This window comes from Ovis aries, chromosome X (genome assembly GCF_016772045.2).
Source record: "Ovis aries strain OAR_USU_Benz2616 breed Rambouillet chromosome X, ARS-UI_Ramb_v3.0, whole genome shotgun sequence".
Classification (NCBI taxonomy): Eukaryota; Metazoa; Chordata; class Mammalia; order Artiodactyla; family Bovidae; genus Ovis; species Ovis aries.
The window spans coordinates 35,532,326-35,559,512 of record NC_056080.1 but is presented as its reverse complement, the minus strand read 5'-3'; the positions used below and the strand labels follow the sequence as shown (position 1 = coordinate 35,559,512).

The following is a 27,187-nucleotide window of genomic DNA, read 5'->3' as shown; positions in this document are numbered from 1 at the left end:
AAAGAAGAGGCAGGTGTGTGTGCACATGTGCACACTGGTGTGCGAGTGCAAGAATATCTGTGATATCTGTGTTGGAACATGTATGACTGTGGCATGCCTGTGTTTCTAATGCAGTGGCTGTATTGATATATTTTTACTGTAATAAAAGCACAAATATAAAACTTAAATTACTCAAGACTTCCATGAAACAAAAGATTTTAGGAATTCCACACCTCTAGACTAATCAGGATCTTACCTTATTTCTCCATTTTTATCCAATTATTTCCTGATGTCTAAGACCATGAGTGGCCAAATGGAGACGTAAACAGAGATCATATAAGGTCCAAGTGTCAGCTTTTCTGCCCCAGAGCCATGATAATGACAGGCTGACACCATTCATCCATGTCTCTTAAACACATGTGGCAAAGCAATGTTTTTTACAGAGAATTTGTGTGAGAGTGTTGGGAACTGTAAGAATTCAGGAGGAAATCAGAAGATCACAATAGTATCTCAGTGACAATCAAACATGTGCTTTCTGTTCCGGGTGTCCTTATTGAATAAGCCATTCTGTCCAGGTGAGTGTCTTAATGCTCTCCTCACACAAAGTGGCCTTCTAGAGTCATTCTCTTTACCTCCCACTCAAGCCACTGCACACCTATGATTTTTCATAATCTATATGAAAATCTGGCAACATAAATATACTTCTTTGCCATCAGCCAAGGTAGAAAATAATATGTAGACAGACTAATAACTACACAAAGTCAATCATAACAATATCACAACTATTTTTCAGAGATTTAAAAATCCTTCTCCCCCATCCTTTGAGGTAGTAACACTTTAGAACTCTGACTGGAACATGGTTACCTCTCACTAAATGCTGGTCTTAGCATTATCTTTGTAATGGATTTGCTCCAGAGTACCCTAAAGATAAATCAATAACTGTTCCTATCAGAAACAGTAACATTTTCTTTGCTATGTAAATCACCAAACCTTAATTCAAACAAAAAACAGACATAGGCCCAGGGAGTGCTTTAACTTAAATCACAAGTCTCCATGGCAGAAGGTCATGTAAATTGCTATACACATTGTGAATGACTCCTTGATATAAAGCACAAATATGATTCTAAAAAGACAACCTTAAAACAGTACTCAATACAAGTCTTTTCAAAATGCAGATGGCCAACAGGCACATGAGAAGATGCTAATCATAAGAGAAATGTGTATCAAAACCACAATGAGATATCATCTAGCATCTGTCAGAATGGCCATTATCAAAAAGAACACAAATAACAAATGCTGGCGAGGATGTGGAGTAAAGGGTACCCTTTTACAGTTGGTGGGAAGGTAAATCACCACAGTCACTGTGGAAAGCAGTATGGAGGTTTCTCAAAAGTCCAAAAATAGAACTACCATATGATCCAGCTATTCCACTCTGGGTATATATCCAAAGAAAATGAAGATACTAATTTGAATAAATACATGCACCCCAATATTCAAGCAGCATTATTTACAATTGCCAAGATATGGAAGCAACCTAAGTGTCCATCAACAGATGAATGGATAATGAAGATGTGGGATGTATGTGTGTGATAATGAAGATGTGGGGTGTATGTGTGTGTGTGTGTGTATGTGTGTGTGTATAATACACATATATTATATTTATTTGTTTATATGTGTGTCAGTGTATGTGTGCTCAGTTGCTTAGTTGTGTCCAAGTCTTTGTGACTCCATGGACTGTAGCACACCAGGCTCCTCTGTCCATGGGATTTTCAAAGCAAAAATACTGGACTGGCTGGCTACTTCCTTCTCCAGAGGATTTTCCCAACCCAGAGATTGAACTCACATCTTTTGTGTCTCCTGCACTGGCAGGTAGATTCTTTATTACTAGTGCCACCTGTGAAGCCATATATATATATATGTATTATCTTTTTTTTTTTTTTTTTGCCATTTGCAGCAACATGGATGTACTTGGGCTTTGCAGGTGGTGCTAGTGGTAATGAACCCAATTGCCAATGCAGAAGATACAAGAGATGCAAGTCTGATCCTTGGGTAGGGAAGATCCCCTGGAGGAGGGCATGGCAACCGCTCCAATATTCTTGCCTAGAGAATCCCATGGAAAGAGGACCTGGCAGGCTATGGTCCATATGTTTGCAAAGAGTTGGACACAACTGAAGCAACTTAGCAGCGGCAGGATGTATTATGGTAAGGCATTAGGGGCATTATGCTAAGTGAAATAAGTCAGAAAGAGACAAATACTGCATAATATCACTTATATGTGAGATCTAAAAAATGCAACAAACTAGTGAATATAATAATAATAAAAAAAAAAGGAAACAGCCTCACAGATACAGAGAACAAATTAATGGTTACCAGTGATGACAGTGGGGAGGGGCAATGTAGGGGTGGAAGGTACAAACTCTTGGGTGTAAGATAGGTCCAGGGATGCATTGTACAACAAAGGGAATATAACCAGTATTTTGTAATAACTGTAAATTGAAAGTAATGTTTAAACATTGCATACAAAATTAATAAACAAAACCAAAATTTTAAAGTACAAGTGCTTTCAATTTCTATTATAAAATTGAGACTTATTTCCAAAGAAAGAGTATCAAAGCAAAAATATCAGAGATACAGAAACCAAAAACTGCACAAATGTAAGTAAGTACACATCTGTGTCTGCACATGCATATGATCTCAAAGAACAAGAGCTGCCAGGAGATAAAACTTGGAAGAACAGCTGTACATGGAACACTCCATGGCTTGAGAAGAGAAGCAAAAAATATATCATAAAAGAGGTAAGATTTACTTACGATGGTTTTAAAATTGAGGACTTCACCCTTGAGAGCAAAAGTCATCATAGTACCTCCTATTCCATTCTTAGGTCTTGAAATTAATAGCAGTGAAGCTTCAGCAGGATGGAGGAAGCGACTGGTAAATTTCAGAGTGATAGTAATTTGGTTTCTATTTAACAAAAGGTAAAAAAAAAAAAAAAAACTACTGTAATGAAAAAAGACAACAAGCATCTATCCAGTGAAGATCATATACCTAGTACACACACCCTGTAAAATACTCACTTCTACAGTAAAATTAAAGATTGTTGCAGATTTTAGAAAGTCTATAATCTAGTTATTGCTGTTAGTCAAAACATATTGATCTAGTCTGTAAAACCTAAAGTTAACTTCCAAACGCATATATAATCTACCAAGTATTTGATTTTCTAGGAGTTAGCCACAGGAAATCATGTATGCATTTTTATGTGAATTTTATAGGACATTCTGGGTTACTGATTAGGCACATTCTTAGTTAGATCAATGACTTTTGATTACATGGAGGAAAAATGAGAAAGACAAGTTCAAAAAAAATACTTCAAACTGTGGTTGAAAATAAAATTCAAACCTCAAATCAAAATAACTGCATATAAGTAGCATGACTTTTATTTGAAAGACAAAATTAAAGGAAAGAATAAAGAAAACATGTATCTCCTTTAATCTTCAACTTTCTAGTTTAAACCATTGTAAAACAGTTAAAGAATCTATGTACGGACTTGGAAACTGTATTTCCCAGTTTTTAGGGGAATGACTAAGCCATGGCACCCTGGCAATCTTGCATAATCACACAGGCCACAAATATGCAAAGTTTAACTGCAGTGGCTGTAAGTGTTGCCAGAAAGTTCTGTGATCCTCCCATAACATGAGAGCATGGAGTTTCAGGAAAAACTGCGACAAGAACATTTCTCATTTGCCTCTCTATCTTCCCTGAGAGTCTGTCAGCAGACAGTTTGCCATTGACTCTGCGTAGCCCCCTCCAGCATAGAGTTACAGGCTAGAAAACTGCTTAACTGCAGCATGAAACTGACTGTCAGCAGCAGGTGTCCTCCCACGCATGGTGCAGTCTTCTGGCCCCTTTTGTTTTGGCACCACTCTGCATAAGGGGCATGGAGATCTGCCCCTCTGGTAACTTTTGCTTTCGCTGTTTATGTAAGTAATGAGCTCTCCGAATGAAAAATGGGCTCAATGTTTCTTTACCGGCTGAATCTTTCCGCCTTACTTTTCCATAGGTGTAGGTGATAAACCTTGGAGACTTTTATCTTTGCTTTTTCTCTGACTTTTAGCATAGTTAGCACTATACATGGAGAAGGCAATGGCACCCAACTCCAGTACTCTTGCCTGGAAAACCCCATGGATGGAGGAGCCTCATGGGCTGCAGTCCATGGGGTCACTAAGTCGGACATGACTGAGTGACTTCACTTTCACTTTTCACTTTCATGCATTGGAGAAGCAAATGGCAAGCCACACCATGTTCTTGCCTGGAAAATCCCAGGGATGGGGGAGCCTGGTGGGCTGCCGTCTATGGGGTTGCACAGTCAGACATGACTAAAGTGACTTAGCAGCAGCAGCAGCAACAGCAGCACTATACATCATATCACAGTTATTCTTTGCACAAACTATGATCTGTCATTTTCCCTTAGGATACACACAGTTGGGAACAGAAATGGCAATAGCTTCTCTCAGCATTACACTATGGCTTAACTTCCCCAGAATCTTTGAAGAATCTCTTTTGAATATGCAAGCTTAGGATGCAGCATAGAGTAAAGTGAATGGAGGACTTTCAAAATCAATTAAAATATTCTCAAAATTGATTTTTAGGGAAAATTACAACTCAGAACTAGCAGGAATGGGAGAATTTTATTCAGATATACTATCACTAATCTCAACTACTGCAAAAGGACATTTTCATGACATATTCATGACATTTTCATGACTACTAAAAAGCTCATGTACTTAAATTTAACTGAAAAGAGAATATTTGATCTTGACATCTTCTTCTGGGTGTTTTTCAAACTCTGTGTTAGGATACCTGTGGTTTAGGATTTTTGTAGATATTCAAAAATTCATTACTAGGTAAAGCCATATGTTCAATTAAAATTTATAATGTTCCAGACTTTGTTTTAGGTTTGTGGGATAATAAAAAAAAAAAAAGAAAACACACACACACACTATTCCTGAACTCCTGGATCTTTCATTTTATACGACATGGCAGACATTAATTACATCATCATAAAATAAATGTGAAAACAAACTATGTATGTGCTATGAAGTGATATAAGGGCATGTAATAGAGTGTGATGCAGTCTGAAGGGTCAGAGGAAGTGATATGTTAGGTAAGATATGGAGAATGACAATGAGTTAGGTAGGATTTGCATGGGATGAAAGAAGGCATCCAAGCACTCTAGTATGAGGAATTCTGATGATTTTAAATAATCTATCAAAGGCCAGCGGTGTTGAAGCTTAGAGAGCAAAGGTGTTAGTGATACAAGATGGGGATAAGAGCCAGCCATGAAAGGCCACATGGCCTATGTTGAGATATTCGGTCAATATCATAATCGTGAGGGAAGCTATTAGAATATTTTAAGCCAAAGAGTAACATGACCAAATTTACATTAAAAACATTATTGCTAGTCTAATATAAAGGATGGACTGCAGAGAATCCTTATAGGAATCAATTGTAGCAGGCTAGTTTAAAGGTGATCATTTCAATTCAATTGCTCAGTTGTGTCTGATTCTTTGTGACCCCATGAACCGCAGCACACCAGGCCTCCCTGTCCATCACCAACTCCTAGAGTTTACCCAAACTCATGCCCATTGAATTGGTGATGCCATCCAACCATCTCATCCTCTGTCATCCCCTTCTCCTCCTGCCCTCAATATTTCCCAGCATCAGGGTCTTTTCAAATGAGCCAGCTCTTCGCATCAGGTGGCCAAAGTATTGGAGTTTCAGCTTGAACATCAGTCCTTCCAATAAACACCCAGAACTGATCTCCTTAAGGATGGATTTGTGGGATCTCCTCGCAGTCCAAGGGACTCTCAAGAGTCTTCTTCAACACCACAGTTTAAAAGCATCAATTCTTCCGTGCTCAGCTTTCTTTATAGTCCAACTCTCACATCCATAAATGACCACTGGAAAAACCATAGCCTTGACTAGACAAACCTTTGTTGGCCAAGTAATGTCTCTGCTTTTTAATATGCTGTCTAGGTTGGTCATAACTTTCATTCCAAGGAGTAAGCATCTTTTAATTTCATGGCTGCAATCACCATCTGCAGTGATTTTGGAGCCCCCCAAAATAAAGTCTAACACTGTTTCCACTGTTTCCCCATCTATTTGCCATGAAGTGATGGGACTAGATGCCATGATTTTAGGTTTCTGAAAGTTGAGCTTTAAGCCAACTTTTTCACCCTCCTCTTTCACTTTCATCAAGAAGCTCTTTAGTTCTTCTTCGCTTTCTGCCATAAGGGTGGTGTCATCTGCATATCTGAAGTTATTGATATTTCTCCCGGCGATCTTGATTCCATCTTGAGCTTCTTCCAGCCCAGCGTTTCTCATGATGTACTCTGCATAGAAGTTAAATAAGCAGGGTCACAATATACAGCCTTGACATACTCCTTTTCCTATTTGGAACCACTCTGTTGTTCCATGTCCCGTTCTAACTGTTGCTTCTTGACCTGCATACAGGTTTCTCAAGAGGCAGGTCAGGTGGTCTGGTATTCCCATCTCTTTCAGAATTTTTCAGTTTATTGTGATCCACACAGTCAAAGGCTTTGACATAGTCAATAAAGCAGAAATAGATGTTTTTCTGGAACTCACTTGCATTTTCGATGATCCAGCAGATGTTGGCAATTTGATCTCTGGTTCCTCTGCCTTTTCTAAAACCAGCTTGAACAGCTGGAAGTTCAAGTTCACGTATTGCTGAAGCCTGGCTTGTAGAATTTTGAGCATTACTTTACTAGTGTGTGAGATGAGTGCAATTGTGCAATAGTTTGAGCATTCTTTGGCACTGCCTTTCTTAGGGATTGGAGTGAAAACTGACCTTTTCCAGTCCTCTGGGCACTGCTGAGTTTTCCAAATTTGCTAACGTATTGAGTGCAGCACTTTCACAGCATCATCTTTCAGGAGTTGAAATAGCTCATCTGGAATTCCATCACCTCCACTAGCTTTGTTCGTAGTGATGCTTCCTAAGGCCCACTCAACTTCACATTCCAGGATGTCTGGCTCTAGGTGAGTGATCACACCATCGCAATCATCTGGGTTGAGAAGATCTTTTTTGTACAGTTCTTCTGTGTATTCTTGCCACCTCTTCTTAATATCTTCTGCTTCTGTTGGGTCCATACCCTTTCTGTCCTTATCGAGCCCATCTTTGCATGAAATGTTCCCTTGGTATCTCTAATTTTCTTGAAGAGATCTCTAGTCTTTCCCATTCTGTTGTTTTCCTCTATTTCTTTGCATTGATCTCTGAAGAAGGCTTTCTTATCTCTCCTTGTTATTCTTTTGGAACTCTGCATTCAAACGGGTATATCTTCCCTTTTCTCCTTTGCTTTTTGCTTCTCTTCCTTTCAATGTTATTTGTAGGCCTCCTCAGACAGCCATTTTTCTTCTTTGCATTTCTTTCTCTTGGGGATGGTCTTGATCCCTGTCTCCTGTACAATGTCACGAACCTCTGTCCATAGTTCATCAGGCACTCTATCAGATCCAGTCCCTTAAATCTATCTCTCACTTCTACTGTATAATCATAAGGGATTTGATTTAGGTCATTCCTTAATGGTCTAGTGGTTTTCCCTACTTTCTTCAATTTAAGTCTGAATTTGGCAATAAGGAGTTCACGATCTGAGCCACAGTCAGCTCCCTATCTTGTTTTTGCTAACTGTATAGACCTTCTCCATCTTTGGCTTCAAAGAATATAATCAATCTGATTTCAGTGTTAGCCATCTGGTGATGTCTATGTATAGAGTCTTCTCTGGTGCTGTCGGAAGACGGTGTTGCTATGACCAGTGCGTTCATTCTCTTGGCAAAACTCTATTAGCCTTTGCCCTGCTGCATTCTGTACTCCAAAGCTAAATTTACCTGTTATTACAGGTGTTTCTTGACTTCCTATTTTTGCATTCCAGTCCCCTCTAATGAAAAGGACATCTTTTTTGGGTGTCAGTTCTAACAGGTCTGGTAGGTCTTCATAGAACCATTCAACCTTTCAACTTTTTAAAGGTACATTAGATTAGCTTGAAAGAGGTAGATAAAGGGAAGGATGCCAAATTTAAGATATACTGTGCAAAATCAGTAAGGCTAGGTAATGGATTGGCTCTCTGTGGAAGATGATGAAAAAAGGAGTTCAAGAATGACCATAATCTATGGGATTTCCATGGTGGTCCAGTGGATAAGAATCTGCCTTGCAATGCAGGGAATGCAGGCTCAATCCCTGGTCAGGGAACTAAGACTGTACATGTCATGGAGCAACTCTGTGTGCATGCTGCAACTACTAAGCCCATGTGCCCTAGAGCCTGTGCTCCTCAATAAAAGAGGCCACCACAATGAGAAGCCTGTGCACCACAACTTAGATAGTAGCTCCTGCTGGCCGCAAGTAGAGAAAGCTCAGGCACCACAACAAAGACTCAGCATAGTCAAAAATAAATAAATAAATAGAAAGAATCTAAAGAACATGCACTTAGTAAATAAATTTATGGAACTATACTTAACTTTTATGAAACATTTAAAAATACAGTATCCTGTTTGTGAAGCCCATGGCTGGTTTTAGAACCATCAAGATTTTGAGCTTCTCTTGAGTATAGATATTCCTTTTATAAAGTTTGTAGACAGATTTAAGCATGTAAATGACCAGGGCCTTTCTACGTGTGTTAGAAAGTTCAGAATCAAGTTGGTTGTCCACTTCAGGTATACGTCTTAGGTCTCCAGACATGTGTATCATAATTATGGACTTTATCTTAATTGTCTTACCATTTATTTTCTTTTTCTTCCAATGGCCTATCCCTCATTTAAAAAAAAAAAAGTCTCCTTGATATTACATGTACCTCATCAACTACTTCAACTTGGCTTTTGGAAGAGATGGGGAATAAATATATGACACATCAATGTCAGTGCCCAGATGGCTCAATGAATATAATGGGGAAAAAAGAAACAGAATGGTTTTCTAAAAGTATACTTTCACTTTTATGACAGTCACTCTATGATTATAGCTAAATAAAGTCATCAAGTTAGATGCAGAAATGTTTGCTTATAAGCTGGTACAGCCATTTAATCTTTTCTATATAAATCATATCTCAGGGAATTTAAATTCACAACTGGCAGAAAAAAACTATTATTAATCATGATTTAGACAGATTCTAAGACAGGATGTGGTGCAACATAGATAATTATATAATATATGATAAGATAAACCTACAGATTTTTTAAATAAAATATTTTCTGAATCCTCTGTGTAAAAACCAAAGCTTTGAAATTAGTCTAGCTAAAAAGTTATTTTTAAAAACACTTAAAAATGGCGTGAAACCTACAAACTGAAATGCACCTGTAGAAGTGAATATCTGGTTTTCATATACATTGAGAATTAAGCATTACATTTTCTGGGAATCCTTCCTAAGAACACGGAGGTGCTTCATTTTTCCCCATTTTCCTCTCACTTTATACACACAGGATAAATAAAACAACTATCAAATTACATCTTTATTATGTATTTGCTTGTGTGACACTCTGCCAGATTATAAACCTTTGTGAGTAGTTTTGATATATTTTCATCTATGAATCATAGTACTTCAAATTTAGAAGAGGGATGCAAATACTTACTGACTGCTTCCTATAAGTCCCAGTTACAGTACTAGGTGCTGTCCCTATATAACTACATTTATTACTGAACACTATAGGCAATTATTCTGATCTCCATTTTCTAAATAAGAAAAATGAAGCTTGATATAAAATCTGTATGTTTCACTATTTAAGCCCAGTATTTAATTGTCAAATGACATGATAAAAGGGTTCTAGGCCACACTGGCATCTGAAACTCAGATTCACTGTCTCTCTCTCTAAGATAAATCTCATTAAGATTATAATAAAGATTTGTTTTTTAAGCTACTAGTTGAAGGAAACCATCGATGAGAATCTGTATAGAGGCTAATAAAAGAAACAAAGCTGCCTATAGACTCCTGGAGAAGCCATTTCCAGAAATACCTATGTAAATGGAGGGCAAAATGAGTTTTAGACAACCCTACTCTTCCGAAGGTCAGTGTATGATGTCAGGCAACTGGACGTAAAAGCAAAATTGTTTTTACCCTAAAATGAAGTTGGCCAATTGACAAACCTGTCCATATACAGAATCACAAATTACTTTTCTATTGCCATATTATTACAAATAAATGAATAAACAAGTATCACAAGTCATTTTAATAAATCCTTCAACATGAAACACTGAGACCAAGATGAAAAATCATACGAAATGACCTCAAAGAAAATAAAAATAATATAGGTAATAGATGAGAACATGAAAGTCAGAATGGAAAAGTCAGAGACATTTATGAAGTTATTGTAACTCCAATTTAACAATGGGATGCTATGAAATAGATACCCAATAAAAAACAAAGTATTCTTACATATATATATATATATATGTATATATATATATATATATATGGAATTATCTATCTACCTACCTATTTGTCTATCTCCTAAAGGAAACAGTTAGAAATGAAGGCATGTTGATCAAGAGAGAAAAAACACTGAGCTGAAAAATGAGTAATGAGATAGGATACATAGAGAATCCAGTTAACAGCATCCAACAACCAAAGGCTGGAAAATGAAAACAGAGAAAATGGAGAAGAGAAAATGATGAAAAGTAATTTAAGAGAATTTTCCAAAACTTATATAAAAAAAAAAACCCTCATAATTAAAGGACTCACTGTGCTCCCAGTCAGTGAATAAAAGATCCTTTTTGATTTATTCTGGAACAATATCAGAACACAGTGGAAGATCCTAAAAATGTCCAGGGGTGTGGGAAAGCAGAATTATAGTAGAAATTACAGTATCACAAAAACTGAATACTGTGAGGCAAGTGGAACAATGATCTCAACCTATAAGGAAAAACTCTTTCATCTTAGAAAAATACATGATGCAAAATTTAAATCAAGTGTAAGGGTAGTCCAAAAACATGCTTAAAAATCAAAAATTTGGCAAATTTACCTCTCCTATACTTTTTATTAGATGGTTTCATAAAGGAAGTTTTTTTTTTTTTTTAGTAAAGAAGTGGGTACACTAAGAAAGAGAAATATATTAGTTTCTATCCAAAGAGAAATATAGAGTGTCCAATACTGACAGCTTTTCAGTAGGTCTGGAAAGCAATCAGCCCAAATAAGAACAAAAGGCAACACGCTCTAGAATGTGATACACTTGAAGGAAAGGTTTTACATATTTTTTTAGAATTTATTAACTTTTCTCAGCTAAAACGGAGTCAAAAGACACTTTGTATCTACTGATAGTATACAAAGAAAATATTTACAAAACACATTTTTACTCTTGGAATAGTAATGAATAAAAGATAAAAATAGTGATGTTTAGTGGGAGGGTGATACATCTAGCAGGGTAAGTAAGCAACATCATCAAATATTATGTCAATATTATGCTATATGTCAAGATACTATTTCTGAGGTTGATAAAATAAAAATATTGGCAGGATATACAGATTATTTATATTTATGGAGATAATCATTGGAAGAATTAAAATTAGACATAGCTGAAAGAGTTAAAAGTATGCACTCAAGAAGTGCATCTCTAGAGATGGGAATATCAGGCAAGAAGGACTTCTTTGCACGTTAAACTTCCCTGCATAGTTGAATTGTTAAAGCAGGTGCAAGTTAAATTCTGATTTAAAATGATAAAGAAATTGACAACAAGAATATATGTACATGTCAAATATGGTCAAAATATTGATGCAATTATATGTTATGGATCTGTAGGATTTCTTACAAACAGTTAATGCTATATTTTCTTTGAATGCCAAGGGCTTTGTATGAATATGATACACACAAACACACAGACAGTATGTACAGGTGTCAGTTAAAAAGAGTCTTAACTCTGGGTTTAGATTGGCTGGGTTTTAATCCCTATTTCACAATTTAAGAACAGGGAAAATTGGGTAAGTAATTTAATGTCTCTATGCCCAGTGTCTTCCTTTGTAAAAGGAGGATACTAATACGGTTGCCAGGATGGTCAGATATGAAAAGGTACTAAAAGTGTATATTTTATAGGTTTTGTACATAGCAAATATTTAACATATATTAAGTACTTTAACATTTGCATTTATAATACATTTATTGTATAAATATTTAATTATGTATATGCTATAATATTCATATAAAAATATAAGAAAAAAATAAACTAATAAAGGCATTTATCAGATGGAATTCTAGGTAATTTTAAAAATAATTTTCTGCAACAAATTTTCAGCAATGGAAGCATACAGATTTCATATTTATAGTCATATTTATATGAAAACTATAAATGCTAATTAAACTAACAAGACATATGGTCTTGGGAATTCCATAGCAGTTCAGTGGTGATTTCACTGTTGTGACCTAAGTTTGATCCCTCGTCAGGGAATGAGGATACTGTAAGCTATAGAGCACAGACAAAAAAAATGGTCTTAACCTAAAACATCATAGGTCTAGTGTGGTTCTTAGAAAGAATTTTCATGTAATGAGAGCTTTGAAACACTGGAACAGGCTATTAGGTTTATGAAAGAACAAAGGGTGGGGTAGGGTGGGGACCTTAATTCTTTTCACTTATTATTACTTATTATTCACTTATTTGAAGAAGGGAATCACAACCCACTCCATTATTCTTGCCTGGAGAATCCCATGGACAGAGGAGCCTGGCGGGCTACAGTCAATGGGGTTGCAAGAGTCGAATATGACTAAGCGACTAAACCACCACCACCGCTCATTTATTAGCATCCTATTTGAAGGGCAGAGAATAGATCTCAACGATCAAAGTACTGAGGGAAGACAATGGTACTCTGACAATGTCCAAAAGAACTACTATTGCTAACACTGTGTTTTATAACAGATATATAAGAAGTATAATTTGGAAGATGACTGGGATGTTTTTACAAGGAGCTTTATTCTGGGATTTGATTTATAATATAGATACAGATAAGTGAAGAAATGTTTTTCTCATATTTAATTCAATTTGGATGTAGTCCCAATGATGAATAGTCATATTTTATAAATTATATACTCCTTAGCATGGAGCAGCAACTGAAGAAAACTAACAGTGGCTAATGACATCAGCCAAGGGCAGTATAGCAACTGGATTTCTTTTCATTTTAATACAATTAAAACTGGCTGCCCCTTCCAATTATTTCTGTGTTTAACACACTAGAATAAAGACTATAATATGAAAAGTAATTCAGGTTAATATATAGTTCAAAAATCAGAAAGATAACCAAAAGGATAATTAGTAGTTATGATCTATTGTTTTGCACAAGGAAAAAAATAATTGAATACAAAGGCAATGACTAAAATTCAAGACTGGCTAAAGTCCATTAGTGGTTATTATATTTGTCAACCCTTGTGATACCGACACAGCTATTCTCACATCATCCTAGTATTATATTAATATAATACGAGTATCTGCCATCATTAACACTTATTGGCATATGAATTAGGATTTGTTGATCCAAGAGGAGTCACATATTATGCTCATTTAACTTCTTAAGACTATTCTCTGAGGGTTTCATTTGTTTCTTATTTTGGGGAATGGACTAGTAGTAGAAACATTAAACGAGTATCATGTGAATAGAATCAAGTAAAAATTAGACTTTTCAGACTATCACCACAATGTGGGAGAGTGTATGTATGTATGTATACAACAAACATTGATATACAATGATTATAAAGGGATAGAGAAAAATGACAACACTGGGGGTATCTTTGAGGTAAAATTACTAGCTTTTACTTTTATTTTTCTTCATATTTTCATAGCTTCTAATTTTTTTACAATGAGCATATAGTGCTTCTATAATTAGAAACAACTAAATATATATATATAGCACACACTGGTTCCAGTTTCCTACAGGAAACAGAATTGTAGTACATAAAGAACTTAAAAGAGTTATTTTCTATGGACCATATGCATGCAAAATAAACTAAAATAAACACAAACATAAAAGCAGCTCCTTTATATTGTTAGAATTGTTTTCATAAAATTGTTGAGAAATCTCACTAACATATAAATAATTTATCTATATCAGCAATGGTTATCTTTTCATTACATATACATAGCTATTAAAAACAAATCCAGGTCATTCTTTTGTAATTATAGTGTACATTAAATCTCTAGGGTTGATGTATTCAATGAAGCAAAATTAAAAGAAAAAAAATACACACTTACTTTGCAGAAATTGTCACAGTGTTCCCTGCTTGGGAAAGGGAGAAGTCACTGGCATCTCTTCCGACAATTGTAGCACTATAAACTAAGCTTTTCAAGCTTGGATTTTTCAGCTGAATCTATGTTGAAGAAGAGAGTATAAATGAGATCATGAATTTTAAAGATATACAACTTAACATTTCTTATTTTTATCAAAGAGAATCATATATTTTTATCATGAAAATACTTACCCAAGTATAGTAGCTGGAAGAAAGCAGTTTATATTTAAAGACTCTGTGTGTGTGTGTGTGTGTGTGTGTGTGTGTGTGCGTGTGTGTGTCTGTGTCTGTGTCTGTGTCTTCTTTTCTTCAGAAGTAGGCAAAGAGAAGACGCTATCAGACAAGGAAATGACAGATGTAAAAACACCTGATCATCAAAGATTTGAAATCTAAAGTTAGCAACTTGGATTTTAATCTCACTGCAAAGGGAAACCTTTACAGAATTTTAAACAGATTCCAATTTACAAAAAGGTTACTCTGGCTGCTCAGTGTGGAAAGTATTATAAGGAGTGGAATCAGAAGTCCAGGCTGAAAACAATGGTGGCCTCATCTAGAAGTGGTAGTAGAGTTAGAGGTTGGCTTCCCCTTCCTTCCTGATGTCAAGATAAGGAGAATATTTGAGAATGAGCTACTTCATTTTTAGAGAGCATTTCTTAAGAAATGTGAGTATATAAGTATGCAAAATACAATGGGGATTTTTAAATATACACATTAGAAAGACACAAAGTTATGGAAAGTATAGACCCAGAGGAAAGAAAATATCTGAGAGAGGTGGATGGTTGGCCAAATTAGAGTAAGGAAAGGGCAATGGCACTTAGGAACTATAGTAAGGAGCTATAGTCATAGTTCAGGAACATAGTCAGAGATAGAATATGGCAGACATCTGTTGAAAGATAAAATTAACTACTTTTATATTTCAATATGAACTTTCGTAACCAGCAGGACAAACATGTTGAGTTTCTACCCTCAGTTTACCCCTAAATTTGGGGCTTTCATGTTGATAACCTGCTTATGGATCTCAGTAACAATGGAGGCAAGACTACTCTAGTGTCCTATTTTTGTACATATGTATGTGTGCATTTAAAGTATTAATTAACAGATCTAGTGATTTTAAGTCACAGGGAGCTAATTTCCATTTTCTGGAAGGAAATGTTGAAAATAATAGTAGATTCACTATGAACTATTATTGGTTTATAGTCCTGGAACTTAGATAATCAGCCCTGAGATCTTAAGGTAGCTACTCATTCTCATTATGTCACCCTGCTTATTGAACTTATATGCAGAGTACGTCATGAGAAATGCTGGGCTGGAAGAAGCACAGGCTGGAATCAAGATTGCTGGGAGAAATACCAATAACCTCAGATATGCAGATGATACCACCCTTATGGCAGAAAGTGAAGAGGAACTAAAAATACTCTTGATGAAAGTGAAAGTGGAGAGTGAAAAGTTGGCTTAAGACTCAACATTCAGAAAACTAAGATTATGGCATCTGGTCCCATCACTTCATGGCAAATAGATGGGGAAACAATGGAAACAGTGACAGACTTTATTATTTGGGGGCTCCAAAATCACTGCAGATGGTGACTGCAACCATGAAATTAAAAGACGCTAGCTCCTTGGAAGAAAAGTTATGACCAACCTAGACAGCCTATTAAAAAGCAGAGACAGTACTTTGTCAACAAAGGTCCATCTAGTCAAAGCTTTAGTTTTTCCAGTAGTCATGTATGGATGTGAGAGTTGGACTATAAAGATGCTTTTGAACTGTGGTGTTGGAGAAGACTCTTGAGAGTCTCTTGTACTGCACAAGATCTAACCAGTCCATCCTAAAGGGAATCAGTCCTGAATATTCATTAGAAGGACTGATGCTGAAGCTGAAACTCCAATATTTTGGCCACCTGATGTGGAGAGCTGACTCATTTGAAAAGACCCTGATGCTGGGAAAGATTGAAGGTGAGAGGAGAAGGGGATGACAGAGGATGAGATGGTTGGATGGCATCACCGACTCAATGGACATGTTTGTGATGGACAGGGAGGCCTGGTGTGCTGCAGTCCATGGGTTGCAAAGAGTTGGACATGGCTGAGCGACTGAACTGAACTGATACAACATATATATTATATAATAATCACATGTATATATCACATATATGACATGCACACATGTATACACATATAAACATGTATATATAAATACATTTATAGAAAAATAAGTAAGTAAATAAATGATGCAAAAACACTGGGCTCATCTGTGGTCAGATTATTCCACCCAACTCCAGAATTTCATGTAGGGGTCATGTGAGTGGTAGGGAGAAGAAAAAGCTGGTCAAAGAAAGAAACCAAGCTTTGGACCCTCAATTCTCCTTTTGCAATGATAGCCATTATTTAACTATTGTGTTCCTGTGTAAATTTTGTTTCAGAAAGAAAAAAGAAATAGTTCAATTACTTTTAAAAGTATCTCAGAAAATCACTGAACTTGACATTTTTCACTGATCATTGTATTGTTTCATGGTCCCAGTATTCTATTTGTGACACATAGCTACAAAATATACTTTTTCAATTATAGTAGCCATTTCTTGAGATTTTTCTTTATACTGAGAGGTCAAAAAAGTTGACAACAATGACATTTCACTACTTAGGCACTGACATTTATAGTGTTGATGCATCTGGGCAAACTACACCATAGATACTCAGCAATTTCCAAATCAGTGATTTTCTTGAATGAAATTTAGAATCAAAGCTTGTGGTAATTGATGTTCTATTTTGCATTTTTATTCCATTTTTATTGTTTCCTTCAAAAGATATTCCTTACATTTCTGAAAAATAAAAGCTCTATGTGCAATCTCACCTATAAGCTTAAAGTGAGAATATTATTCCCAATAAGGAGTTAAATATGAAAAGAAATTGTTTCCATTCTAATGATTTAATCTGATTTTTAACATCACAAATAAAATCTATGTTTAAAAACTAGCTTTTTCAACATAATCAAATGACATAAAGAAATTCAAACATGTGTACAGAATTAGAAAACCAGTAATAATATTCAAATGAATTAAATCACTGTTTAAATCTAATTCAGACCCCTCCTAACTTCTGCAGGCTTAAGCAAAGCATTTCTAACTTTTTAGAAATTTGAATCTGAAATCAAAAGTCCACCCCACTGTAATTACAGCTCTAGGCCAGTTAGTACCCAAGGCCCTTAAATATCATTGCACTTAATGAATTACTGTAGTGAATAGTGTTGAAAAAGTTCTCTGAAGAGTTTTCTATTTCTTTTTACAACAAAAACAGGAATAATCCTTTTTTAAGGAAGATCACATATCAATGTTTGCTAACAGAAAATCAGGAGGAATGGCTTTCCTTTCCCTAAATTGAGCCCTTTACACTGAGACAAGTATCTGAGTTTTTTCTGCTTTTTAACTGAATCCTTATTAACCATCACTCATACAGTCAGGGTACATTGTTATTTTCTCAAAAAGGATACATCTACAAATCACCAGTATATAACTTTTGAAGACCACATATGGACATGTTTTGCACTGAAAGTATAAAATTAATAACACACCCCACACCCCACCCCCATATTAGGAAGATCTCCTAGGGGACGAAATGGAAATCTAGTCAAGTATTCTTGCCTGTAAAATCCTATGGAGAGAGGAGCCTGGAGGGCTACAGTCCATGGGGTTGCAAGAATCAGACATGACTGAGTGACTAAACAACAACAACAAAAACTTAATATGAAGAGGAATACATAAAACAGCCTGAGGAAAAGGAATAAAAATGATCTGACCAAAGAGATAAATTAACTTTTGTACACAGTAAGATTCTAACAGCCTATACTGTGCAGAGAAAGAAAAAAGATTTCATAAAATGTTCAACCATAAAACTAGTAGAAGGAAAAGTCTTGGACAAATATAAGAAATAAAACTATATGCTAGAAAATATTTCACAAGTATTCATACGAAACATATTGTTTGAAAACCAAAGTTAGGTTGATGATCCCTGGCAATATATTTCTCAATCAAAGAAAACACTTGCAAAACATGGACATATTTATATAGATTCATTATGGTCACAGGACTTAAAATTTCATTTTCAAGTTTTCCTACATATTAAAAAAAAAAAATCCCTGTTATGCAATTAGTAGCTCCAGCATATATACAATCTTTTAGTGGGCATTAATGGAGACCCTGATCAGGAGTGCTTTCATTATTACTTCCCTTTCCATATCCTTATTTTGAACACAATCCATCTGGATACGTGCATGCTGTTCTCAGTTGCTCAGCTGTATTCGACTCTTTGTGACCCCATGGACTGTAGTCTGCCAGGCTCATCTGTCCATGGGATTTTCCAAGCAAGAATACTGGACTGGGTTGCCATTACCTCCTGCAGGGGATCTTCAAGATCCAGACAGACCTGTGTCTCTTATGTCTCCTGCATTGGTAGGTGGATTCATTACTACTATGCCACCTAGGAAACCCATCCTAGCTTGAACAAAATCCATCTGGATGTGTAAGGTTCCCTAAAGGAATGCCAAGCATACTCTAATCACGTTTCTACTTATAGCATTAAGTTCTCTTGTACATGAAATGGATCTCAACTTTCCTAAAAGATTTGCCCTTCAAAGTGCTTAACTTTCATTTTCTATCTCCTCATTCCATTCTTCAGATGAATAAAAGGACCATTATTTCATTGTAAGTAGTGATTACTATGAAGGAAAAATCCTCCCTTTCACTCTGCTATACCTTTGGTTTAGAAGGAAAAGCATTTGTTAAGGCTTATTTTATCATGCTGATATATTTGTTCATTTTGGGTTGGGAGAGAAATATCTAAAACCCACATAAGTGTGTAATTCCACATATATTTTGATCTCAAAGATATTCTTACCTCTCTAAACACTGTGTCATGTAGAGTACAATGAAAGGGCACCACTTTCTTGGGGAGACATGTAGGAAGTCTTTCATACATGTAGACACAAAACATGAGCATCTGGATTGGATTGGGATCACAGATGTCAGTAGCCTAGTTCCAAAGAAGAGAATTATAAATTACAAGATATACAAATAAAATATATTAAAAGAGCTAAAGCCCAGTACATCAACCGCTTATTACTTAAAACATCTTAAAATGCTATTGATTGACACTGACACTGAAATGTTGCTATGAGCAAACAAAATATTGCTGTGATTCAGAATAGCTTGACCTATGTGTTAGAGGATGAATCAGATGTATCATAAATATATGAATGACCTCACAGCCTCAAAGACCCCATAAAAGCTAGTCAGAGGTCAGAAGAATACTATGCACTAGAAATATGGACAAATGTGATTACAAAATCATCCATGACTTAAAGTGTATAATGCAGTAAAAGATAATAGAAGTAGACAAACTACTGAAGTAAAAGATGGCTCGAGGTGTTTTAAACAAAGGCCCAAAGGAAGAGGTGACACTTGAGATGGCCTTGAAGAATACTTGAAGGGTTTTAAATAGGTTGGTGTCTGGAGTGAGGAAAAGGTATATCCTATCAGAAAAGTAAAGAAATCTCGGGCAAGGATATAGGGAGTATAGTATTCAATTGGGAAAGAAAAAGTACAATTTGAATCACACATAAGATCAGAAGGGACAAGTGGTAGAAGAAAAGACAAAGGTGGGCAACAGTCACATAGAGGAGGGTGTGAATATCAGGAAGAGGGACTTGATTTCGGAACAAGAAATAACACAAGAGCAACAATTCATGCAGATCAGGTGGCTCAGGGGGAGGTGGCTGGAGAAGTACTTATCCTAGAACAAATCACAGTATGGCAGAAAACATAATTACACTGATAAACGAGACAAATTAGTGATGGTTGTTGGCAGATATCTGAGATAAAATCCAGAATTATAGAGGAATAACAGCAGGGACAATCAACATAGCCAAAATGGGCACTGAGCCCAAAATGTCAAGTCAGGAGCAGAGGAGGAAGGACTATTTCTATGAGTATATGTTGTGCCTATGATCTCCTAGCAAAAGGCAGAGGTAGTGGGGAAGAATTATTCATAGCAATAAAGTACTGGGATTGGTCTGAGGCAAAGACTCAAAGACATATAAAACACCACTGACACACAAGCATCTCTGTCATTGTCAGTCAACAGGGACCTCTCTGCACTTTCACTGGAGATCTACTGTGATTTAATAGTGCACATTCAAGTTAGCAATTGAAAACGGTCTGGGCCTGGCCTGGAAATGCAAACAGTGCCAGAACTCAGGATACCAATGGTTATCTGGAACTAAAGCACCCGACTGAAATCTGGCAGCAGTTATAAGAAACTACTGAGACCCTGTTGATCATCTGCTAGTACACATTCCCAAATACAGTCTTTCCTTTCTTTGGAAGAACAGAAAGGTTTATTCTTTCTTGTTTTGTCAATAAGCACTAAGGCTAACCAATAAAGGTACCAGGGAAGGGGATTATTAGGGGAAAAAAGTGGAAGAAGTTGCCAGTTTTGGCAGAGTAGAAAGCTGCTAGTGAGGAAAACTGAGACATATATCAGGACCCCAAAGTTTCTCATCAGTATTGTGACATCTCACATGTCTTCACTGAAGACAATGTTAGTCAACATATACAGGATCATCATTCAACATAAGAACAAACTAAAAAATGGAATACAGAGTTTAATTTCCACAAAGTGAAGGATAGAGCCCTGCATGATGGGCCAGCCTCTGGGTGTAAAGAGAGCTCTCTATGGTGATGGGAAATGTATTCACTGGGGAAAGGGTAGAACTAGTGGCAGGATACTCTGGGCCCCAAGTCTGAGGTCTGTAAAACTCCTTTGAACACTATTTTAGTTACTACAGCATAAAATATACAGGTAGCAATATAAAACTATTCCAAAAGTCCATCTTTGAAAAATATGTAATAAGGCAGTATTTTGGAAATGAAAAAAAAATGTTTATCTTAATTGAAAAAAATTTGATAATTAGAGTATTAGAGTGAAAAACTAGAGAAAAGATCACTCTTAGCTTTATGATAAAATTCAATGAAAATAATCTAAAGAAATTGCATTTTAGTCAATTTTAGGCTTAAAAAGCCAAATGTCAAAATAAGTTATGTTTGTTTAAAACAAGATTTTCATGTGAAATATATTTCAAAGATATAACCATTACTTTCTCTACACAGTCCTAACCTAAGGAGAACTTTACTCATATTTATCCATTTTTCTCCTGATAATATTTTCCTACTGAACTAACAAAAGACAGGGAATTTTTGTAATGCCATAACAGAGGAAAATGGTGTAGTAAAAATCTAGTAAACTAAACTCACATCCTGCTACCACAAAGTACCATGATCTTTACCGAATCAATTTGTTTCCCTAGGTCTCAGTGTCTGCATCAGTAACAAGAAGAGATGAGATGGTCCTGGAGCTTCAGGGTGGGTTTAATTTGCTATGACATCAAGATATTCCAGCTTCCAAACTAGACACCAATCAAAACTAGTAGTACCCAAAGACGTACCATAATCTGACACAGAACACTACTGACTGCCTTCCCAACAGCATTTTTTTCCCTTCCTACCAAGAATCTCAATTTTTGTGGCTCTTCCATTACTTTTATCAAACACTGGTTTAACTATAAGCATGAGATGCAGTTATGGTCAATAATATGCAATAGGATGCATACTGTGGGACATTGGGAAAGTTTACCTAAAGGAAAATGAGAAGCACAAGAAGTGGTACTATTCAACCAGACCCAAGATTAGCTGTATAATGGTGTTATGTAAGAATTTCAGTAGGAACTTTGTAGTTATTAGTGCATATGCTTAAAACAAAGCCAATAGGCTAAGAAGAACTGAGCAAAAATGAATCTTTGATAATTTTGTTGATGAAATGAATAAATATCCCTATAATATTTTACTGCCTGATTCATCTTATATAAAATATAGAATATATTTTTAAAATTCTTTTATTCATGACTTGTTATTAAGACTGAAAGCATCCAAGTTGACATAAAGAAAAAAAAATTAGAGACTTTAGATACCTATTCACCCTTAGCTTCCATCATTACTCAGTGAATTATATGTAGTAGAATCTAAGTATTAGCTATACCTATCTATCTATCTATATATAAATATCTCCATGTCTCTACATTAGGGAATAAAAATACATTCTATGCTGAGTTCAAATAAATTGCACAATAGCTTTGCTTTAAAAGGGAGGATATGTAATAATAGTTACATTCCAGATGCTAGGATTCCACATGATATAACATTGGCACAGAAACTTATTGAACTGACTCAACAGTTGCAAAGAATGACATAATAAATAGAAAACTCAAACATTAATAAATAAGTCCAGTGGTAAGTTTCACAGTATTCAAATGTGGACCAGTGCTAATCATTAGTATTAATTCACAATGGTTAAATTAATTTAAGGGCAATTTATTTTTGAACTTTGACATTTGATGCAGTGGGTAAATTCGGGCTGATAAAAAGTTAGGGAATTGGAACTGACTGGCAAAATCTTGGTAATTATCAGCTAAGTTAATTGTTAATTTCTTCGTTCAGCAAATCTTAGACATCTTCTCTACATTTTTATGTAATAGATACTCAAATCTTAGGATCTATTTTTTGCTACACAATAAAATAAACATTTTGAGTCAATTTATCTGAGGAAGTCAAAGAGCAAAGGAGAGAATCACAATGCAAGATGAATTATATTTTCTAAACAAAGATATTTTAAGTTTCCTATAAACCCTTATCAAATTCTCAAAGGTCACCTTAAACACCAAATGCCCCATGCAACTCTTGCTGGTTCCCTTTTCAGAATGATTTCTTTCCCCTTTGATTCCTACAGTACACAGTTCTATGTTTTCCTGGCATGCACTGGCTGCTTTGTACTGGATCTTTTCATATACAAGTCACTATTAGTCATTAACATATTTGAAGGCATGAGTGTGGTTTTACCACATCTGTATCACTTGCAGGGTCTATCCAGCATATTTTACGGAGGAGATTCAATCAGTCAAACTGACAGGAACTGTAATATTTTTATTTTTTCACACTAAATCATTTAATTAGAGTTTATCCTTAAAGTCTTATAAAAGAACTCTCTGACCAAAATGCCTGATTGCAGTATCTCCTTATAGCTCTACCAATATAAAAGATAAATGTCAGACCTGGTACAAAGGGATTTTAACATGTAAATGACTTTAATACAAAGAAAAAGCAAGCCATTATGAAGCATCATTTCTTTGGCAGGTGCAAGGAAGCACTTTGTACCAAGCCACGTGTGAGCACTGGTATTATCAATCTCTCTGAGTCACAGAATGGAAAACTCAGAGTTTGTTGTAATGGTCCTTTTGTGTCCTTTTGTGGATGGTCACCAGGTCTGGCAAACCTCATAATGTCTCTTCTATCAGTTTATTATTTTAAGGCCCCATTAAAATGAACTGAGTAGAGAAAATGTTTTTCTACTTGACCAAGTTAAATGGCATTTTTTTTTGGTTCTGTATTCCCTGTCTCCAGTCCCTCTCCTTTCAGTTCATCCTCACCATTGTTGTAAGAGTAATCACATTTATTCCCATGACACCAACACAGTAAACTCCTAAATTGTTATGCTGATATCCAAGATCCCAATATATGCCTATATCTATTTTTTCAATCCCAAACTTCAACTAAGTCAGACTATTCACATAATTTCCTTAATGTATGCCATTTGTCTACATTCTATAGTCTGCTTATGCCTCTGAATAAACACCTTTCTCTCTTACCACTACCAACCCAAATCCATTCAAGACCCAAAATAAGTCTTGCCTTCTTCACAGTCTTTGGTGGATTAATCTGGATCACACTGATCTCTTCTTTTATCTGAATTCTTATTCTATTATTTTCCTACATTGTCAGTTAAATTAGTAGAATATCATTTATTATTGAACTTGCATATATATTGTCAATTCAATGAGTTTGTATATTCTTAGAAGTCATGAATCATTTATTATACTGCTTCATTACTCTGAAGTAACAAAGGGCTCAGAAAATGATAAGCAGATAATGTTTTTTATTGTCGCTATAGAGAACAATGAGAAAGGCCTGATGGAATTACAACTTGGAGGTCTAAACATAATAAAAAGCTACACTGACACTGTGACTTCCACATTAATATTTATTTTAAGACTAAGGTGAAAATTTTTCTTTTTGCTACTAAATAGGAAAACAATATAACATCTATATTCATATTCAAATAATCTGTTCTTTAATTCTTAGGGCTCAGATAATATTAAGAAAGGACTGCTGTGACTTGAAAACTAGTACTAAAAAAAAAAGAAAAAAAGGAAAAAAAGAAAACTAGAACTACTTACTTATTATGCAGTTAGATATACATAATTATACCCATTAAAAAATATCCAGTAGATTTCTATGAAGTCATAGTTCAATTTTCACATTTTAGCAATATTCCATGAAAAGACTGCTTCAATTTAGATTTAAAATATACGAACGAAGGAATATTATAAAGGAGTCAATTAACATTTTTCCAAAGAGATGTAAAATGGCCAACAGGTATGTAAAAACCTGTTTAACATCACTAACTACTAGGGAAATGTAAATCAAAATCACAAGGACACATCACCTCACACCTGTTAGAATGGCTATTATTGAAAAGACAAGAGATGTCAAAGGTTGGTAAGCGTGTGGAGAAAATGGATCACATGCACACTGTCGGTAGGAATGTGAACTGGTGCAGCCACTATGGAAAATAGTATGTTGGTTCCCCAAAAAAAATTAAAAATAGAACTACTACATGGTCTGGAAATCCCACTTCTGGGTATATATCCAAAGGAAATAAAATCAGCTACATCACAACTATCTCTAATTCTACATTCAACTGCACTATTATTCACAAAAGCCAAAAAATAGGATCAACATAAGTATCTGTTGACGGATGAATGGATAAAGAAAGTGTGGTATATTCTTACAATGGAATAGTATTTACTCATAAAAAAGAAGGAAATCCTGCCACTTGTGACAATATGAATGAACCTGGAGGACATTATGATACCTGAAGCAAGCCAGACACAGAAAGATAAATATTGTATGATTTCAACTATATGTGGAATTAAAAAAGGCATACTCAAAGAACCAGAGAGTTTAATGGTAGTAGCCAGGGGATGGAGACAGGGGAAATGGGGAGATGCTAGTCAGAGGGTACAAATCATTATTTAAAGGATGACTGAGTTCTGGGGATGTAATGTAAAGTATGGTCATTATAGTTAGTGATACATTGGACTATGTACTTGAAATTTGCTAAAAGAGTAGATCTTAAGCATTCTCATCACAAAAAACAGGTAACTATGCCTTGTGGGCTACAGTCTATAGGGTTGCAAAGAGTTGGACACGACTGAAGCAATTTAGCACACAACATGTGTAAGGTGGTTGATATTGATGTGTTAACTTGATCATGATAATCATTTCACATTGTAAACATATATTAAATTATCACCTTGTACAACCTAAAAAATCACATTGTACAAGATAAGTATACACAGGTTTTATTTGCCAATAATACCTTAAAAATTGGAAAAAATAAGGAATTGATAAAATATTTATAGAATATGTGATTTTAAGGCACCCACCTGTATGTCCATGTCAAAGCCAATTTCACGAAGAACATTCACAACAATCAGGCAATTGTGCAGATACTGTTCAGAACTTTTTGGCTGTGTGTACATGTTTATGAAATGAGACTCAATCTGGAAAAGATAACAATCAAATCTTTAAGTAATAGAATAAAATAACGACTTTTTAACTGTTCTCTGTAGTTCAGTAAATAATCATTTCAATACTAACATTTATCAATAGATTAGTATAATCAAAATAAAAGAATAAATAAAAAGAGAATGCTAGCCATTCAGATGTAGGTTCAGTTCAGTTCAGTTCAGTCGCTCAGTCATGTCCAACTCTTTGTGACCCCATGGACTGCAGCATGCCAGGCCTCCCTGTCCATCACCAACTCCTGGAGTTTACTCAAACTCATGTCCATTGAGTCGGTGATGCCATCAAGCCATCTCATCCTCTGTCATCCCCTTCTCCTCCCACCTTCAATCTTTCCCAGCATCAGGGTCTTTTCAAATGAGTCAGTTCTTCACATCAGGTGGCCAAAGTATTGTATGATTTAAAATTAAAACATTTAACAGGATCAGTTTGCAGAAAATATTTCAAATTTTAATTTCTAAGTTCTTTAAGTAAAAGAAGACCACTCTGCATAAAAAGGACTCTTACCAAAAATGGGCAATAGGCTCCCAACACTGTTGCAAAAACAAGGCCATCTAAAAGGTCTTTGTCAAAATTTACTATCCATCTCTCAGGGGGAATAACACCTGTTCCAAAAAAGAGAGAGAGTAAATATAATCACAGTTTTACTTTTTAAAAAATACCTCTTATGGAAATTTGAGCAAGAGTCAAAGAAAGATTTGCCTTTGCTTAGAAAAGAAAAAGCATCATATTTCGGAAAAAGAAAAAAAAGCAACAACTAAACCTCAGAAGCTTAGTAATATGAAATTTATCTATAAGGTATTACAGGCAACTGCAGACTGTCCTTTATTTCCACTGGAATCACTTTGAATAATGTACTACTACGAAGTAATGGAAGAAAATCTGACATTTCAAAATTACCCATTCTGTTGAGTACTGTGCAGTTCAAATGTTTGATCGTCAACTTGAGTAAGGAGGCTCAGAAGGCATGAGATTTCCAGTAACTCTAAAGTTAGTGCCCATTTCACTATTTGTTGCAGAAATTCCTTCACATGTAGGGTAAGTATGTGAATGGGTTTGGGAATTGATGGCTAAAAGAAACTAGAAATAACCTATAAAAGATAATACAAGATGGAGGAATAATAAAAGGAATTTTCAGTTACAGAGACGACTACTACGTTGACACAAGGGAAAAAAAAGCGAAAGTATCTGGATATTTAGTAAGAAAAAACAAGC

At 35.5% G+C, this 27,187-nt stretch overlaps 1 protein-coding gene across 1 annotated transcript in view; it reads right to left on the bottom strand.

The window, feature by feature from the left end:
• The window catches only part of CFAP47 (cilia and flagella associated protein 47), a 507,991-nt gene that overhangs the window by 258,670 nt on the left and 222,134 nt on the right, over window positions 1-27,187 (bottom strand). The window contains exons 34-38 of the mRNA XM_042241764.2: window positions 26,480-26,577; window positions 25,834-25,950; window positions 19,116-19,250; window positions 14,200-14,315; window positions 2,790-2,940 (exon numbers count right to left, since the gene is read on the bottom strand). Of these exons, the coding sequence (XP_042097698.1) occupies window positions 2,790-2,940; window positions 14,200-14,315; window positions 19,116-19,250; window positions 25,834-25,950; window positions 26,480-26,577 (617 nt within the window). The remainder of the gene's footprint in view (window positions 1-2,789; window positions 2,941-14,199; window positions 14,316-19,115; window positions 19,251-25,833; window positions 25,951-26,479; window positions 26,578-27,187) is intronic.